A 19,217-nucleotide genomic window follows, 5' to 3' on the forward strand; every position below is an offset into this window, starting at 1 on the left:
AATAGATTATTTTTCCAGATGGCCTGAAATAAAGTGTTTCAAGAACCCCACGACAAATAACACAATAAGTTTTCTGCATGAAATATTTGCATGTTTTGGTGTGCCAGACATTATAGTCACAGATAACGGAACACAATTTACATCAAGTGATTTCAAGGACTTTTGTGACACTTTTCAGGTAAAACATATAACTACACAACCGTTTCACTCTACATCAAATGGATTAGCGGAAAGGTTCGTAGACACGATAAAACGTGCACTTAGAAAATTAATAGGGGCCCCGACGGATAACGCATTACAACAATTCCTGAAAATATACAGGATAACTAAGAACTCTAATACACCATCGAAATTATCGGCAGCAGAATTAATGTTTGTTAGAAAAATAAAATCACCATTTGATAAATTAATACCAAAGCAAGCAATCGTCCATCAAACTACGCACACATCACGTAAAAGGTTTAAACGTGGTGATCGTATATATTTTAAATGTATGAAAAATAATATTTCATATTGGGAGTTTGGTTCGGTAGATAAACGTATCGGCGACTTGTTCTACATGATAAAAGGTCCAAAAGGGATACACAAAAGACATCAAAATCAATTGAGAAAACGTCATATAAAAGACAACGAACATGACAAACCTGATGAAAAGGAAGATCCAATTGATATACTATACGAAGCGTTTGATATCGAACCACAACAAACCATGCCCGAACCGAGAAGATCAGGAAGGAAAAGAAAGTTTACAGAACCAATTATAATGAACCCCAAGAGAAAAAGATATTGAAATCTACACGACTTCAGATCTTGGGAGGAGGGTGTTGTGGAGACGCCTACTAATTATCATAGGCGGGTGAGTGAGATATATAAAGGTATCAATCACCAATACTGGGAGAGTTCGGCAACCGACCGCCAAATAGGCAACACGCCTATATTGCCTCCAGTAAGACATGCAACACGCCACCTGCCAGAATATCTCCAACTGAAGTATATCTGAAGACATGTAAATATGTATATAACTTTTCTTCCTAATATATTATTGTATACCTTTACTTTCCATGTTCTTGTTAATTATTTGTGCAGACACAACACTAAGCGATATCAAAAACGCCTTCAGCGACTTCATTCAGAAGATTTTTAAGTTACTGCCATAAATACACTTGTTTTGCGTTTGCAAAAGTGTGTTGTTTCTGATAGTGGTTTGTTCGATCAATAAATTCTTGTCTGAACCGAGATGTATTTATCTGAATTTAAAATTTTAAAACCGCAAGAACTTTCTTGTCAACCTGATAGTTGACAAGTATACTTACCACCAAACATTACCCCACCGGAAATGAGTGAGAAAACGACCGTCGTTTTTGAGAGGGACTCGTGGAAAAGCTCCAGAACTTCTAGAAGTAAAACGCCATTGATTGAAACCATTCCGATGACCGAAAAATTGGTTAAAAAAACTGCAAAACATACTACCCATCCCCAACCTCCATCGGGCGGTTGTATTTCTGTTTCCGGTTGACTGACAACTCCGAATTCAGGTCTCACCATATTCGTCTTTTTCATCTGGTTCCTATACCTACTAAAAGATGACAAAAATTGTAAAAAACCGAGAAGGTTGTTCATCAAATTGTAGGATTTTTTCATGTATTAATATATATATATATATATATATATATATATATATATATATATATATATATATAAGGACAAGTAGTTAATAAAACATGTTAAAAACACTTTGAAAAAGTTAAAAACATCTAATTTTATAAAGGAAACACTAAATAAGATTACTTCGTAAATATTAATTCTTTAATATTTATAATATACTTTAGTTTTGCCATCTTGGATCATTTTGGTAAACTTAACTGTAATTCTTATTTCATTATTGATATAATGGACTGATCCAACACCCCTCAAATGAATGGACTGTTACGTCTATAAAAAGACTAGCAAACTCTCCTCACGTGGGAGACAGAATTTAGTACTAAGCTGTCAATGAACGCTTAGAAATGTGTGTACCTTTTTACCTAAATAAACCCTTTCTGTACAACCCCAGTAATGACTTGTTATTCATAATAATCTACGATATAACAACTGGCGACGAAGAATTCGAACGAAACTCACTAAAAAACAAAGCGAAGGAATAAGCACACAAGAAGATTAACGAGCATAAAACAAAAGAAATCCAAAGAAGGAAGAAGAAAAAAGAAAAACTTCGACAGAGCCAACATTTAAAAAGTAAGTGTTTCAGTCGGTTACGTTCCTAAAAAAAAAAAAAAGAAGAAATTGACATTTTGAAACGAACATTTTTTTTTAAAAGAATATTTAAAAAAAAAAAAGGAGTGTCCATTTCAAGTTTTATTCGGCTGGAAGTGTTTGTTTTTTTTTTCTTCTCTTCGGAAGGACATCGTGCTTTTAATTCATTGAATTTATAGGACATATGAGTTAATCTTTTGTTTAATTGTGTGGTTTTGTGAAAAAAAAAAAAATTTTTTAACATGGAGCAATTAGAGAAATTCACTAGAACTATGCAATTGGCATTGTTTGCTCAACAAAAACAAATGGAATTACTTCAGAAGCAGCAGTTGAAGCAAAGCGAAATACTACAGAGTATTTTAACGCAACAGAAAGATTGTCGTTTCACTCCTGAAGGAATAGCAAATTCTTTATCCGAATTTGTATACGAGCCGACAAATGGGTTAACTTTTCCGGCATGTTTTCGGAGATACGAAAATAGTTTTGCTAAGAGATGTCAGTCTTGGACAAACGAAGAGAAGATTATCCTTCTTCTTCAAAAACTTGGATCTCAGGAAAATACAAAGTATACGAATTTTATCCTGCAAAAGAAACCTGAAGAGATTTCTTTTAGTAAAACAATAAAAATATTGTCAAACATTTTCAGTGAACGAGATAGTCTATTCTATACACGTTATAAATGTTTAAATATCACGAAGCAGGAGGACGAAGATTTTATTACTTATGCAGGGAAAGTGAATGCTCATTGTGAATCCTTTAAATTAAAAGACCTCAAAGAGGATATGTTTAAAAGTCTAATCTTTGTGCAAGGTTTAACAGCCTCTAAAGATAAGGATATTCGTTCAAGGATATTATCCATTATGAACCAAGACACAGAAATAACGTTACAAAAAGTTACGGAAGAGTGTCAGAAACTGTTAAATTTAAAGCAGGACAATACAAGCATCGAAGGAAAAAATTTTGAAGAAAAAAAAATGGAAAGGGTGATGAAATGTGCACACGAAAAATCCTGTAAGACATGTGGGGGAAAAAACCACTTCACTAAAGATTGTTACTTTAAATACAAAATATGTAACAAATGTAATAAAAAAGGCCATAAATCAACGGTATGCAGGAAAGGAAAATACCGAAAAGCAGAAATAAAGACCATTGGTTCTAAAAATGAGTCTAGGTGTGATAAAAGAAAATATATTAAAATTAAAATTAATGGCTGTAATGTGGACTGTCTTCTAAATACGGGAAGCGACATAAGTATAATTGACGAAGTAACTTGGAAGAAAATTGGGTTTCAAAAGTTACAAAATACAAAAAAATTGCCAGAAGTGTGTCTGGAAATAAACTAAAATTTAAGGGTGAATTTTTTACCAATGTGTCTCTAAAGGAGAATGCTGTGAAAACCAAGTTATATGTCGTACCGGGGAAAAATTCTAATTTGTTCGGTATAGACTTAATGATTCTTTTTAATTTATGGGGAAAACCCATGAGCTCATTTTGCAATAAAGTAAGTCTGGCGGGTTTAGAAAAGTCTAAACTACCAGGAAAGTTTATTGACGAATTAAAAAAAGACTTTAAAGAGGTATTCTCTGAAGGTTTCGGTTGCTGCACGAAAACGGAGGTGAAATTTGAACTAAAGGACGAAGCTAAACCAGTTTTCAAACCCAAAAGAAAGGTTCCATATTCAGCATTAGAAACTATAAAGAATTAAAGAGACTTCAAGATATTGGAGTAATAGAAAAAGTGGACTACTCTGAATGGGCTTCACCCACGGTTTACGTTAAGAAAAATAATAAAATCAGGGTATGCGCGGACTTTTCGACAGGTCTAAATGATTGTCTCAAGGAGCATAACTACCCGCTTCCTACCCCAGAGGAAATTTTTTCGAAGTTAAGCGGAGGAAAAATTTTTACAAAAATTGATTTGTCTGAAGCGTATTGGCAAGTAAAAGTCCAGGAAGATTGTGCTAAGTGCCTGACATTAAATACCCATAAAGGACTATTTTCACTAAAACGTTTGCCTTTTGGTTTAAAAGTAGCCCCAAATTTGTTCCAGCAAATTATGGATACAATGCTAGCAGGTTTGGATTTTGCTATGGCTTATCTAGATGACATCCTTATAAGAAGTAAAAATGTGGAAGAGCATAAAATCCACATTGGCAAAGTATTCGAGAGAATATCAAACTATGGATTGAAAGTGGCTCTCGAAAAATGTAATTTTGGGATGGACAAAATTGAATATTTGGGACAAGTGATTGATCGAAATGGTAGAAAACCTAATCCTAATAGGACTGAAGCAATCAAAAACATGCCTAGACCAGAAAATATAGTGCAGCTACAGTCATTTTTGGGACTAGCAAATTATTATAATTCTTATATCCCAAAGATGCATGAACTAAGAGCACCTTTAAACGAATTATTGAAAAGGAATAAAAAATGGCTCTGGACAAAAGAATGTGATAAAGCATTCCTAAAGATTAAAAAATGTCTGTTATCGGATTTAGCACTAGCTCACTACGATCCGAAAAAAGAATTAATTGTAGCAGCAGATGCGAGCGAATACGGTTTAGGTGCTGTGCTACTACACAGACTCAAAGATGGATCGACTAAACCAATTATTCATGCCTCAAGGGTTTTGCTACCCGCAGAAAAAAATTATAATCAGATAGAAAAAGAAGGTCTGGCAATTGTATACGCTATGAGGAAATTTCATAGGTTCATCCATGGAAGATTTTTTATATTGGAAACAGACCACAAACCTTTGTTATCTATTTTTGGTTCCAAAAAAGGAGTTCCTACTCATACGGCTAATAGGTTACAAAGATGGAGCATGATTCTGTTAAACTACAATTTTAAAATGAAACACCTAGCATCCAGCAAAATTGCACACGCAGATGGGTTGTCCAGGTTGATCCCAAATAAAACTGAATTACTTGAAGAAACTGTTATAGCTGCACTAAAAGAAGAAAATGAACTAACAGATATATTAATAAATACTGTTATGGAACTTCCAGTAACACTTGAGGAAATAAAGAAAGCAGCAAGAACAGATGAATACATTAACATGATAAAAAAATAAGTGGGACAAAAAGAAAAGAGGAAAGGATTAACCGTTTTTCCATTTTCAAAGTGCGATGAAACTCTAATGTACGCAGATAGAGTGGTAATACCTCAAGTATTACAGAAGAGAATTTTAAAAGAATTCCACATGGGACATCCTGGAATCTCCAGAATGAAAGCACTAATGAGAGCATATACGTACTGGCCTGGAATGGATCAGGACATAGAAAAAATGATAAAATTATGTAAGGGTTGCCAACTAGCAGCAAAAGCGCCGCCCATTAAGACGCAACCTTGGCCTAAAACAGATATACCATGGACGCGGATCCATATAGATTACGCAGGACCTCTAAAAGGATATTATTACCTGGTAATAGTAGATAGCATGTCGAAATGGCCAGAAATTTTTAAATTCAAACATCCTACAGCGGCAAACACAATAAAGGCGTTGGACGAGGTATTTGGGCGTTTTGGCGTACCAAAAACAATTGTTAGTGATAATGGCACCATGTTCAAAGGTCAAGAATTTAAGATCTACTGTGAGTCAATGGCCATAGAGCATGTCACAACACCAACTTATAGCCCTCGATCTAACGGACAAGCTGAAAGATTTGTCGATACTTTTAAACGAGCGTTAAAAAAGAACGATAACATCGACACGGAAGAAAAAGTCTTCAGAAATTTTTAGCAGTATACAGGATAACGCCTAATCCGAATACAAATGCAAATTTATCCCCAGCGGAAATAATGTTTGCCAGAAAAGTGCGCTCTGTGTTCGACCGGTTAATTCCGAGTAAAAAAGTAAAAAAAAGTGTAAAAGATAATGGACGATACAAGATATACAAGGACGGGGATAAAGTTTTTTTCAACAATTATCGGGCAGGGAAGAGTTTTTGGGAAGAAGGCATAATCTCAAAAAGAATTGGAAGAATGGTCTACATTATAAAAGGTCAGACATTTTCCCACAAAAAACATATAAACCAACTCAGACCCTGATATATTGAAATAGTTAAAAACAATGAAGTGCCGATGGAAGTACTGTATGATATTTTTCACATAGAGCCTCCAAAAAAGGAAGCACCAGTAACTGAAAATACAAGTCACTCTCCAAAATCCAAAAATTCGCAAACGCAAATTTTAAGGAGAAGTAAAAGAAAAAGAACTGAATTTTTTGGACAAAGTCAAAAAAGAAAAAAATGGTGAAGCGAAATTCTAGGGAAGAATTTAGCTTGGAAGGAAGGTGATATAATGGACTGATCCAACACCCCTCAAATGAATGGACTGTTACGTCTATAAAAAGACTAGCAAACTCTCCTCACGTGGGAGACAGAATTTAGTACTAAGTTGTCAATGAACGCTTAGAAATGTGTGTACCTTTTTAACTAAATAAATCCTTTCTGTACAACCCCAGTAATGACTTGTTATTCATAATAATCTACGATATAACAACTATATATATATATATATATATATATATAATATATATATATATATATACTAGCATTTCAGCCCGGCGTTGCCCGGGTGTTTGGAGGTGTATGCTGAGCAAAAAAAAAAAAAAAGAGTAAATTTTTTTTTTAATTTGACCCCTATTATGACCCCTTAAAATTTATAGTTTCGGGCTCAAATCACTTTATTAAGTTAGATCCAGGTTCAAGGAACCTATATCTAAAATTTCAAGTGTCTAGACCCAAAATTGTCGGAGGAGTTTGGTAGAGTTCTTAAAGGTCAAATCGTTGAAATTTGACCCCTTAACAGCCAAATTTCTGGCTGACACCCGTCACATTGATTTTCCCAAATCTCAGTACCCGGTATTTCAAATTTCGAGTCTATAGACTAAAAATTGACAGTTATTGCGTAGGGAAATGTACACAGACAGACAGACACACAGACACACAGACAGACAGACACGTTCACTTTTATAGATATATAGATAGATAGACAGTTAGATGAAACAAAAATATATACGTATACATAAATATATATGGAAACGATTTTGTGTTCATTGTAAGCTTTTTACGCAAATATTTCGCAAGTATAAATCATGTAGAATATCTGCATGAATATAATTACCCGTAATAGTTAACTAAAGGTGATCACCCTATAAGAAAACTGAAAAAACTAATAGGGAATTAATTAAAAATGAATGTTTAAAAGAATATGCAAATTAGTTAGATCTTTTGCTAATGAATGCAATTCGATAACTCATATATAACAAAATTGAATTTTCTTTTTAAATAAATAGAAAAATAGGGTTTTTAATATGAATATCACTACACACCAAAGGAATACGGAATTATAGGTATATAGATAGATATATATATATATGCATTTTCAATTTGTCTTTACATAAGCAGTAATTTGTTGCTACACAGTCAAGAATTCCGCTTTTGAATATAAGCGTTGTTGCCTGAAGAGGTCTCTAGTTACTGAAAACTAGAAGACCGAAACATGTTCATGACTGTAGCAACAAATTACCGCTTATGTAAAGACAAATTGAATATATAACTTGCTCTACTTCCGTATTGGGCACTCTTGTATTAACCTCGTTATATTTCATTGGTTACCCTACCTTTGAAAAATAGCAACCTCAAGTTATATATATATATATATATATATATATATAGAGAGAGAGAGAGAGAGACAAAAGGTAGGTAGATAGATATATAGATTCAGACACTCTGATGAGTCGTAGACGACGAAACACGTGTCAGTGGATAATTATATTTTCAAAACAATATATATATATATATATATATATATATATATATATATATATATATATTATACCGCTCCCCATGTGGGGGTACCAAACTGGTTAAAGAGAAAATTATTACGAACTCGCATTTAAGTAAAAATGCCCTTTCGTAAATAAATTCATTAAAAAATGTATTGCAAAAGCAAAAACAAATAACATATCTATATATATATTTAAGCACGTCTGATTGAACGCGAGAGAGCTATTCGTTTTTCCGATTTTTCTGGATATCTTTTCAATTCGCCGAGCAGTCTTTTTCATTTCAGCTGGCATGTTATATATATGGCGTCCAAAGGTTTTTGTCCAGCCATATTCTTCTCAAGCGCTTCGTAGGCGCAATCGTTGTTGTTATTGTGTTCTTTTTCTTTGAAGCTTGGTGTTTTTATAGTTTTCTTAATGTTGGTTATAAATGTGGATGCGGGATGGTTAGAGGCGAATTAAATTTAATTGGGCTGAACAAAAATTTTGGGCGCCATTATATACAATATGCCAGCTGAAATAAAAAAGACTACTCAGCGAATTGAAAAGATATCCAGAAAAATCAGAAAAAGAAGTAACTCTGTCGAACTCATTCAGACTAGCTTAAATAACGACTTGCTGCCAACATATATATATATATATATATATAATTACAATTAAATTTACCAAAATGATCCAAAATGGTAAAACTAAAGTATATTATAAATATTAAAGAATAAATATTTATAAAGTAATCTCAACCATATAGAAAAGCTCGATAAAACCAAATAGGAGATAGATCTTATAATAGCTCTGATGAGAAGGAAAGTATTTTTTCGAAACTCCACGGATTAAGGACTACCAAATTATTAAGTGTTTCTTTTTCAGATTAAATATGTTTTTAACTCTTTTTCAAAGTGCTTTTAACATGTTTTATTAACTATTTTCTCTTATATATATATATATATATATATATATATATATATATATACGTATCGTTTTCATAAAATCAAGACAACAAAGATTGGATTGATAGCAACAAGTAGTGTACAATCGTTACAATTTTTTCGCGACCATTCGGACAAATTCAAACCTTATATCGTTTGAAAATATTCACAAGATCCTCTCTTCAAACGTTGAGAAAAACACTTTTTTAATGCACAATATGGAATCCATTTCACTTTTAAGGAAAACTATGCGATAAAAAATTTACCTACATTTCATTTCTTCCATCAGAGGTTTATAACATGGCCTTCCTTGATTTTACCATATCTTTTCACACTTCAACTCTTTTCTGCTGTCATAATAATCATGAAACATTATAAATCTTCACAAACTGTTAAAAAATCTTTTTATACAAATAGGATTCAATTCATCTTTGTAGTTTATTTATTGCATCAATTTACAAAATTTATTGTATATTTTGCAAACTTCTAGTAAAGAATCTCATTTTTCGAAACCCCGCCGAATAAGGTCTTTTCACTTTATCTGTACTCCTTGTCGCACAATTAAAAATTCTGTATACTTTCTTTAAACGTTCTTAATGTTTTTGAGGATTTGAATTAATTTCCAATGAGATTTTATTACATATATATATATATTTATATTTATATATATTTATATATATATTTATATATATATTTATATATATATTTATATATATATATTTATATATATATATTTATATATATATATATATATATATATATATATATATATATATATATATTCTACTAGGCTGACTAGCGTTGCTTGGTCGTGAAATACGCTTTAAATATTTTAATCCATACAGACTTCGTATTAATTATTATTTTCATCATTATTATTATTATTATTATTATTATTATTATTATTATTATTATTATTATTATTATTATTATCGGTGCCATCTGTAAGAGTAATGCCCCGGATACATAATATGTCAAAATTAGAAAAAAAAAATCATTCTATGGCGTTCAACTGGAAGGGCGGTCCTTTTTCGTGACGCTTTTTTTCGCAAGCCACGCACGCATATTAAACTAAAACTATTTTTTAAAGGCTTATTTGGGAACGTCATGACGTGATAAGCACTCCTCATTTCTTTTTTTTTTTTTTTGCAAGTACTTCCTGCTCTTTTGATAGAAAGAAAAGTTGTTTTGATTCATTTATTTTATATTTTTTTAGGGGTGTCAGATTCTTTCCAACGCAAAAGTGTTCAATATCCAGAGAATAGCTTCTTCTCTTTGTATCTCTTCTGCTGAAATATCTGGTAAGACGATTGTTACATACACCGTTTTTGGGGCGATTACATTTTTGTGTTTTTATCCATTTTTAAGCATCTTTTATTTTTTGAATTGTTGTAGGGAGTATTGACATTGCACATATGGAGTTGACATATAATAATGAAAACGTTCCCAATATCCTTAGTATAGCTAGTGCGTCCAAACAGAATTTCATATTGAACCAAGTATCAATGCCAGTCTAATATATGAGAAACGATATAAACACCTATCTTTAAGCACCCAGTAGAAATCCATAAGATATTATTAAACAAATATCTTATAGACTATTGCTTAGATTAGCACATATTTAATTATCAAGAAAGATACATTTATTCATAATGCATTTGAAAACGTTATGAGTTAGAAACACGAGGAAATAATTTATAAAGAACAGGTTTCGAGAAATTTGGAAAGTATATATATATATATATATATATATATATATACACGTTATATGTTATACCGGCCTTTCTATGCATAAGGGAAATTACACCGGTTCTCACTATATATAGATAGATATAATGCTAGTAATGTCTATACCGGTGAGAAGGAACGACAGTACTCCACTGCCTAGCTCAGCGCTAGTCAGTTATACCCGTATTCCTACCTTTGTACCTGTGTTAGTTGGGGTCTTTTAAAGAGATAGGATGGGACATCCATATTTACTAGAGATGGCGGACATGTATATTGATGAGGGGGAGAAGAGAGAGGAGTGAGACTGACATTTATACCTTTATAGTCTGTGGTTCTTATAACATATATTTAGAGAGGAGGGTTATCAGTTCTTATACACAGAGAAGAGGACAATCATTACTTATGATAGAGAGGGGGACACATTACTTAGATGAGTTATACACAAGGTTCATTACAAAGATGCTTGGGAACAAGTTCATATAAGATGAGAGGACACAAAGTTCATATTAAGGATTAGTTCACATTACCTTCAATTTGGTAGAAAGATGACACAAGACACAGTTACAAAATATGATGTGTTCTTTTATTACATTCGACCGGTCGCAATGATGATCACATCCAAGAATTCAAAGTCGACTACACGATTAAAACTTTCTCCGTCGCTTCCAAAGGGGACTGCCTTATCTGACAATGTCAGCTCTGTCGACTCTCGACCCTGTCTGTCTAAAACTAGCAAACTATATTGAGAATTCATTTCTCAATGACGTCTGGCCAAGTGATCGGTCTACGTGGCCCAAACATGCGGTGTTTGGCACGTTTCCAAACCACTTTTGCAGACAATGAATTTTCTCTAACCTATTTTTCTCTAACCTATTTTTCGACCTAACTTATTTTTCAACATATTTATATTTGCTATATATTGTTCTTCTAGCTGACCTTATTTTAATTCAGTTTTCATAAAAAAGAATTGAACAATCAAAATTCCTTTTACTCAAACATATCTACTATTTTATATTAATTTGAACAATGCGAATTCCTTACTGAATCTATTTCCGAACCTTGCTTACCAGGTTCGAATCTCGGTCTATCTAATCTCATTATTACTTATTTAATGTTTTCCTTACTTACAAGAAAAGGGGACCTTTCTTGTAACACCTTTGATGTTAATACACTTCGTTTGTTAACCTAACCTTGACTTGATTTTCTTCTTTTACTATTGTGTTACGACACAACAGATTAGCGACGACAGAATTGAAACGATATCACTGCAAACAATCACCAAAAGTGATTGAAATACATGGATTCGCGAGATTTTTACGGCAAAACACCTTCGTCATTTCAAACAGATATTTGGATGCGAAAGGATTAACAGCAAATTAATTACTACAATTGTAATGTGACGATGTTATAAAACTAAAGACTTGCTGTCAAAGACCTCCAGCAAGAGAACGCGAATAATATGGTCAATTATTAAAATAATTGGACAGACTGACACGAGTGTTTCGAACAAAAAAAACGGTTCAGTTTGTTTTTTTTTTTGTTTGTTTGTTTTTTTGTTTTTTTTGCCCAAGAAACAAGTTTTTTTTCACAGTAAGAGTCTTTTTCTTCAAATGACTTGTTCAGATTAATTACCACAAAATTCGAGTCGTTATTTCTGATATTGGAACTGTCTCACCGTAAGTGGGGGGAGCACCCCCTCCCTCAATACTAGTTAGGTTAGTTTGCTTTGAAAAGCCGATTATCCAGTTTTTTAATTGTTAAAGTTTTTGTAATATATATTTTGTAAAATAAATAGTTAAGATTTCTCATATATATTACAATTGTGTCGCGTGTCGTCTTTCTTGTGTCTGCCATAAATGTCTCCCTACATGTCTTAAGTCGAAAGGCGGCCCTGAGGACAAAGAGATGAAGATTCCCACAAGAATGCCACCAGGGTGAAGAGATCATCTTGAGAAAAGAAAGGAGCCACACCCAGATCCAACATCTCAGGTATGACTTTCTTCTTGCTACACAGGCCCTAATGACTGGCCCATCTTCATATCTTCATGAGACCGCTTTAAGACATTTACTATAACACGTCTGTCGGTCACACTTCAGTGACCGGCTGATAGTGGTATATAGTAATTCATTTGCAAACTAGAAAACAAATTACTGTATTGAAACATCTTATGGTTGTAAAAAGCGCCAAAAATAGGCTCTGAATGATGCATGATTCCCTTATGTGCGAACTTAAAGACAAATGTCACATAGTTCATTAAATAATTCAGGTTATTACTTTTTCAACGAGTGTTCATTTGTTAAATTTTGGTCAATAGTCGCTGAGATTTGGAACTTATAAAATTGCCAAAAAGGTGATATCTTTCGTTCAATGGGACGAAACTACATGAAATTTTGCAGGTTTTTTGAGAATTGTAATACTATTCTATGGTTAAAATTTTATGACACTTGATAAAAAGATACTATACTTTCAACCAATTGCATAAACACAAATTTTCCACACGAAAAAAATTTATAAAAGAATTTAATGATACTGTAGATTTAGCTTTTGAAGGCGGCAAAGGTGAATATATAGACTTTTCAAACTCTAAAGCTTTCTGGTGTAAAAATAAAAATTGCAAAACTAGTGTTTCTAAAGGTTTTTTAAAAATACTTATAAGTCATCTTATTAAAGAATGCTATTTTCAAATAGGAAATAAAATATTACTCTAAACGATATGTATCCAAATGAGATTGGATCCTGCACCATTTTGGGCAAATCTGTATTTACATAGACTCGAGTACATATATATATGTCATCACAAATAAAAAATGATATATCTAAAACATATAATTTTCATGGGTGTAGATGTATAGATGACCTTATATATATAAACGATAACGATAAATTGGAAAAAAAGAAACATCTTATATATCCAAAGGAGTTGGAATTGAATTGTGAACAGAGGACAACAGGCTACATTTCTGGATTTAGATATAAAAATTGAGGATGGGATTTTTCTTTATAAAATATTCGATAAAAAAAACTCTTTCCACTTTCAAATAGTTCGTATGTGCATAAATATAGTACCTGTCCTGTTTTTACGTTTTATGGAACCATTATGTCAGAGTTTTTTTAGAATAGCTCGCGTTACTTTAAAATTGACAGATGTTATACTATCAGTTTCTAGCTTAGTAATAAGGATGATAAAATAAGGTGGGGAGAAAACTAAAATATTTAAACAGTTAAATAAAGCACGTGTCCGTTATCATGATGCTTTTGAATCGTATAAAATTAATAAAGGAAATCCAAAACTATATTATTAATGTATAAAATGTATTATATAAAATAAAATAAAAAATAAAAAAAAATGTATATATTTATAAATATTTTTAACCTTTGTATATTTTTAATTTTAATAAATAATTAATAATAGGAAGCCAGATCTCATATCTGTAACACTTTTTCTTAAGATTAAGGGAGGTATTATTTGATCAACACTGCTGGGGAGTCATGATTTAATATACTGTTTTGTTTTTAAATCTACGAAAGAGTGTTTCATGGCAAACAACTACTGATCCCTTAAATTAACATTAGTGCTATAGTGAATTCGAGAGAGTAGGTTGATGCATTGATTGCAAGTGATTCAATGACGTACTGACTAAATAGTTTTCCAACGAATGATAAAAAATATAAAAATTATATAAGCTTTTTATATAGCCTTGAAGGTTAAAAAATTTCCAACACTATATATATATATATATATATATATGTATGTATGTATGTATGTATATATGTATGTATATATATATGTATATGTATGTATATGTATGTATATATCTATATATATATAAGTGAAAGTGTGTGTGTCTGTGTATCTGTGCGTCTGTCTGTGTGTCTGTGTGTCTGTGTACATTTCCCTACGCAACAACTCTGTCAATTTTAGTCTACTGACTCGAAATTGTATATACAGGGTACTGAGATTTGGGAACCTGTTTCGGAACCTATGTGGAAGGAACTCACGCACATACACAAAGTGACTTTTATATAATACTAGCAGGGCCTGTTAACCAGCGTTGCCCAGTAGAAGCATGCCCCCCCTCGTAAAAAATTAAACTACGGTTATTATTGGTTGCCAACTCCCAACGTCCTAATGTTAAGAACCACTATTGGAATAGACACTCCCAACCTCCTCATGTTAATAACGGCTTTCGCAATAGACACCCCAACCTCTTCATGGTAGGAACGGATTTTGGAATAGACATCCCCAGCCTCGCCATGGTAAGAACGGCTTTCAGAATATAAACACCATTTTATGAGTGGGGAGTTGTCAAAGTATTTGCCCATAATGTAACCTTGATATTTGTTGTCAGCATACTCATCCGCAAAGACTATAAATCCAAAACAAAATTCGGGGTGACAGTGTCGGTCCGAGAGAAGTAAATTTTTTATCGTGCATGCTTACAAATCTGGCGGCCACTAAAGTACAGAGTATAATGTATGTATTTATATCTCGAAAACTACCTGTCTTCGCCAAATTTAAAAAAATTTGTCTTATTCAGCATAGTCGAAAACGTCGTCATTTTAACGTTGTCATTTAAAAAGTTGTCATTTTAAAGAAAATTGTGGAAGTGGGGCTAAGGTAAAAATTTACTTTACAAAATTAATGTCTGAGCAGTGCCAATAATGAGTCCGGAATAGAGAAGTACCTAAAAAAAATATATGAAAAATAAGTGTTTCCGTAAGAAATGTAATTTACGGTAAATGTGTAGTTTACCGGCGTGAATTATTTGACAGACATAAAAATTATAAAACTATTTATTTTTATGTAAAACACATTAATTGACCCAAACGCTGTAATAATATCGGAAAAAAATTCATTTTTTTTTTGTCTTTTTGTGTTAGACTAACTGTACGACATTCGAGGTCGCCATATTGGTTTTAAAATTTGGTCGTTTTAAGGTTTGACAGATTGGCCTTTTTACGGCGAAATTTGTCCTTTTCCTTTCATGGAACTATGTTAATCCAGCGTAGAAAAGGTAAAATTTGACCTAAAAAGGCCAATCTGTCAGACGTTAGGAAGGCCAATTTTTAAAAGCAATATGTCGTGTATTTGAAGGTCATATATTTAGACTAAGAAAAAATAATGACAAAATAATAAAAGTTGAAGTAGAGATTTAGAAGACTGTCACAATGCGAGGAATGAGATATAGTCGGTGTTGTTGGAAGACGAAAACAAGTGGCGACTTACAAATCAAAAAGTACATACATATACGTCTATATAGACATATATTTATTCAGTTGTATTAAATACAAATGTCTTACTTGTTATGTCTGCGACAATATCCAGAATAATATCGGAAAAAAATCCCCTTTTCAAATGGTAGACGTGACAGTTCGATTGAAAGCATGCTAAACGATGGAGCGGAAATTGGATGGCTGTGTGGAGCCTCGGAGCAAATGTAAGGAGGGGGTTTATCTATGGCCTGTTTTAAGTAATTAACATATTTTTGTTTGTTTTTATAAAAATATTTGTATATATATATATATATATATATATATATATATATATATATATATATATTATTGCTTTAGCGTAAGCTTTTTTTTTCATTTTGTATATTCTTTATCTATTTTGTTGTCTTTATTATTTTTTCTGCTGCTCTGTATTATTCATTTATTTGTTTAATTTATTAACATCCTAGCATATTCAGTGGAATGACTTGGTGTATCTAGGTCACACAAGTCGCTAGCAGGCTGGTGAAGGTTGGCTTTTGAAGGAGAGAAGTAGAAGGGGGTGAGAGAGGAGGGGAGGGGATGCGGGATTGGGCGCTCTCAGTCGGCTGTTTGGGTGTTTAGGTTAGGGGTGCGGTTGTCAGGAATAGGAAGATAGCTGAGACCGAGGCGCTGGATTGGCCTTCCTTGGGAATTGTTAATTTATTTATTTTAATAAAACTATAAGTGGTTATAGATGGAACATTTTTTCTATTTAATTCTTTATTATTATTTGTTTATTAATTTATTTTTGTTTGTTGTTAGTGTTTATTTGGGTTTGAATAGGTGGGTTAGCTTAAATCAAATGGTATTTTTGTTTTTAAATTGGTTTATGATATTTCAGCTAACTATTTTTATTATTTTTTTTATATATCGCTGTTTTTTACTTCTTTATTTAATTTCTTTTATTTTTATATATAATTTATATGGGAGGGGGCTTTTAGTAAGGCCCTGTCTGGACTGTGAATTGGTGTGTGAGCGGTGGGCAGTGGTGTACCTGTTCTAATGGGTTAAGGTTGTAATGGTAAGTCTTTGGTAGGAGCCGTATGTAAACTTATATAATGTATGATGATCCGAGCTCCAGTCTGTTGTTGAGGTCTGGCCGTAATTTGGATATTAGTAATGATTCCTTTATGTGAAGATTCCCGATATTGCGTTCTGTGGTTAAAATATCGACTTTAATAGATATATTAGTGTTTCTGCAGGTGTTGAGGTGTTTGTGGAATGATAATACTTGTGTTTGTGTGTGTTCTTTGATTCTTATGTGTAGGGGTCTTGTGGTGCTGCCAACGTAAACTTTTCCGCAGGCAGAGCATTCTAGTTTATAGACTACATGTGTGCGATGGCATATGGTTGCGGGGTATACGGGGCAATTTGTCAGTGTGCATGGTGGTAGGTCCTCGTTGTGCTTGCGTTTAGAAAGCTGCTGTGTAAGGGATGGTCCGGCGTGGGCTAGTTGCATCTTGAAACCCTCCTTTCTGATAGCCCTGCGAATAGCCGTTGTGATCTTGTCGCTAAGATGGGGCATATATATATATATATATATATATATATATATATATATATAATAAAAAAATAGTTATCTGAAGTAACATAAACAATTTTTTTAAAAAAACCCTTTTGATTTAAGCTAACCACCCTATTCAAACCCAAATAAACACCATTAATTAAATTAAACAAATAAATGAATAATACAGAGCAGCAGAAATAATAATAAGAAGAACAAGAATAATAGTAATAATAAAGACAACAAAATGAACATAGAATATACAAAATTAAATAAAAACTTACGCTAAACCAACAAGTTATAAACTAAGAAAATAAATAATATATATATACATACAAATTTTTTTATAAAAAAAAGAACAAAATTATGTTAATTACTTAAAACAGGCCATAGATAAACCCCCTCCTTACATTTGCTCCGAGGCTCCACACAGCCATCCAATTTCCGCTCAATCGTCTAGCATGCTTTCAATCGAACTGTCACGTCTACCATTTGAAAAGGGGATTTTTTTCGATATTATGGATATTGTCGCAGACATAACAAGTAAGACATTTGTATTTAATACAACTGAATAAATATATGTATATATAGACATATATGTATGTACTTTTTGATTTGTAAATCGCCACTTGTTTTCGTCTTCTTCCAACAACACCGACTATATCTCATTCCTCGCATTGTGATAGCCTTCTAAATCTCTACTACATAACTATCCCACACAATGCTTCAAGCAAACTACATATCCATAAAAATTGAATTTTTTCTGGTTTTGTTTCAACCTTTGCATCTAATAATGTGATATTTATAAAATAAGAAGTTTGTATACTTTGTTTGTCTGTCAACAAACGAAAACAAAACTATAGCACCGTGTAAATGTTGAACGCGGTTGACACGATAAGTAATGTGATTGAAACATAATCTTTGGAAAATATATGATTAAAATGATCGACACTAAGAGTAAATGTAAGTAATAATAATAATAATAATAATAATAATACGCCCCAAAAACAAACGAAAACAAAACAAAAAAATAGCATCGTTTAAGGGGTGTATATGCGATATTAATTACAAATTCCACTAATTTGCATACTATTTTGTTTTTTTAAGACATTTTAATAACCTATTATTTGTTCATTTGTATTTATTTATTTTCAATTTAATTTTAACGCATTCAAAATTAAGATTTTATCTTTTCATTATAAACGCTCTGACCCCACCTCCATTTGACACCGATTGATATAAAATGCCCTCGGCTAAAAGATGCTCCCTGCTTTGACAAACTTCTGAGTCTAACCGTTACTCCTAACCTGAAATGGAAGACTTACATCAAATCTGTTGCCAAGCTCGCTGGAAAAATGGCTGCGTCATTTTACCTATCCAGAAAGTATCTCATTCCCGACAGAATAGTCTATCTGAATGAAGAGCCAGATGGGTGTTAAAATGGAGTACTGTCGCCATATATCGGCGGGAGTTTTTCGGAATACTCCTATCCTGCCTTAACAAAGATCAAAACCGGCTTCAAAACCTATTAGGTGATTGCCTTTTTCTTCTCTACAACCTCTTTCCCACAAAAGAGATGTTGCGAGCCTATCTCTACTGTATCGTTATATTCGTAGCAAGTGCTCGTCTGAGCTCCAATCTTTGGTTCCTCCTCGTCAAAATTTCGCAAAAAATACTTATCTTACTACAATGACCATCAATAGTTTCTCACACTCTCTATCTGTGCCTAAATCTAAACGTATATTCTATTAACCAAGCTTCT

At 32.6% G+C, this 19,217-nt stretch overlaps 1 protein-coding gene across 9 annotated transcripts in view; it reads right to left on the bottom strand.

The window, feature by feature from the left end:
* LOC145278018 (monocarboxylate transporter 14-like) overlaps positions 1–19,217 on the bottom strand; it is a 98,757-nt gene that overhangs the window by 75,810 nt on the left and 3,730 nt on the right. For 5 of the 9 annotated variants that reach the window (XM_080130214.1, XM_080130220.1, XM_080130219.1 and 2 more), the window contains exon 2: positions 1,314–1,576. The exons of 1 other annotated variant lie outside the window; for it this stretch is intronic. In XM_080130214.1, the coding sequence (XP_079986340.1) occupies positions 1,314–1,560 (247 nt within the window). In that variant the 5' untranslated portion in view covers positions 1,561–1,576. The remainder of the gene's footprint in view (positions 1–1,313; positions 1,577–19,217) is intronic. 3 more of the 9 variants (XM_080130213.1, XM_080130218.1, XM_080130217.1) reach the window with 3 other exon arrangements.

The sequence above is a fragment of the Euprymna scolopes genome, chromosome 6 (genome assembly GCF_053919585.1).
Source record: "Euprymna scolopes isolate OS-2025 chromosome 6, ASM5391958v1, whole genome shotgun sequence".
Taxonomy (NCBI): Eukaryota; Metazoa; Mollusca; class Cephalopoda; order Sepiida; family Sepiolidae; genus Euprymna; species Euprymna scolopes.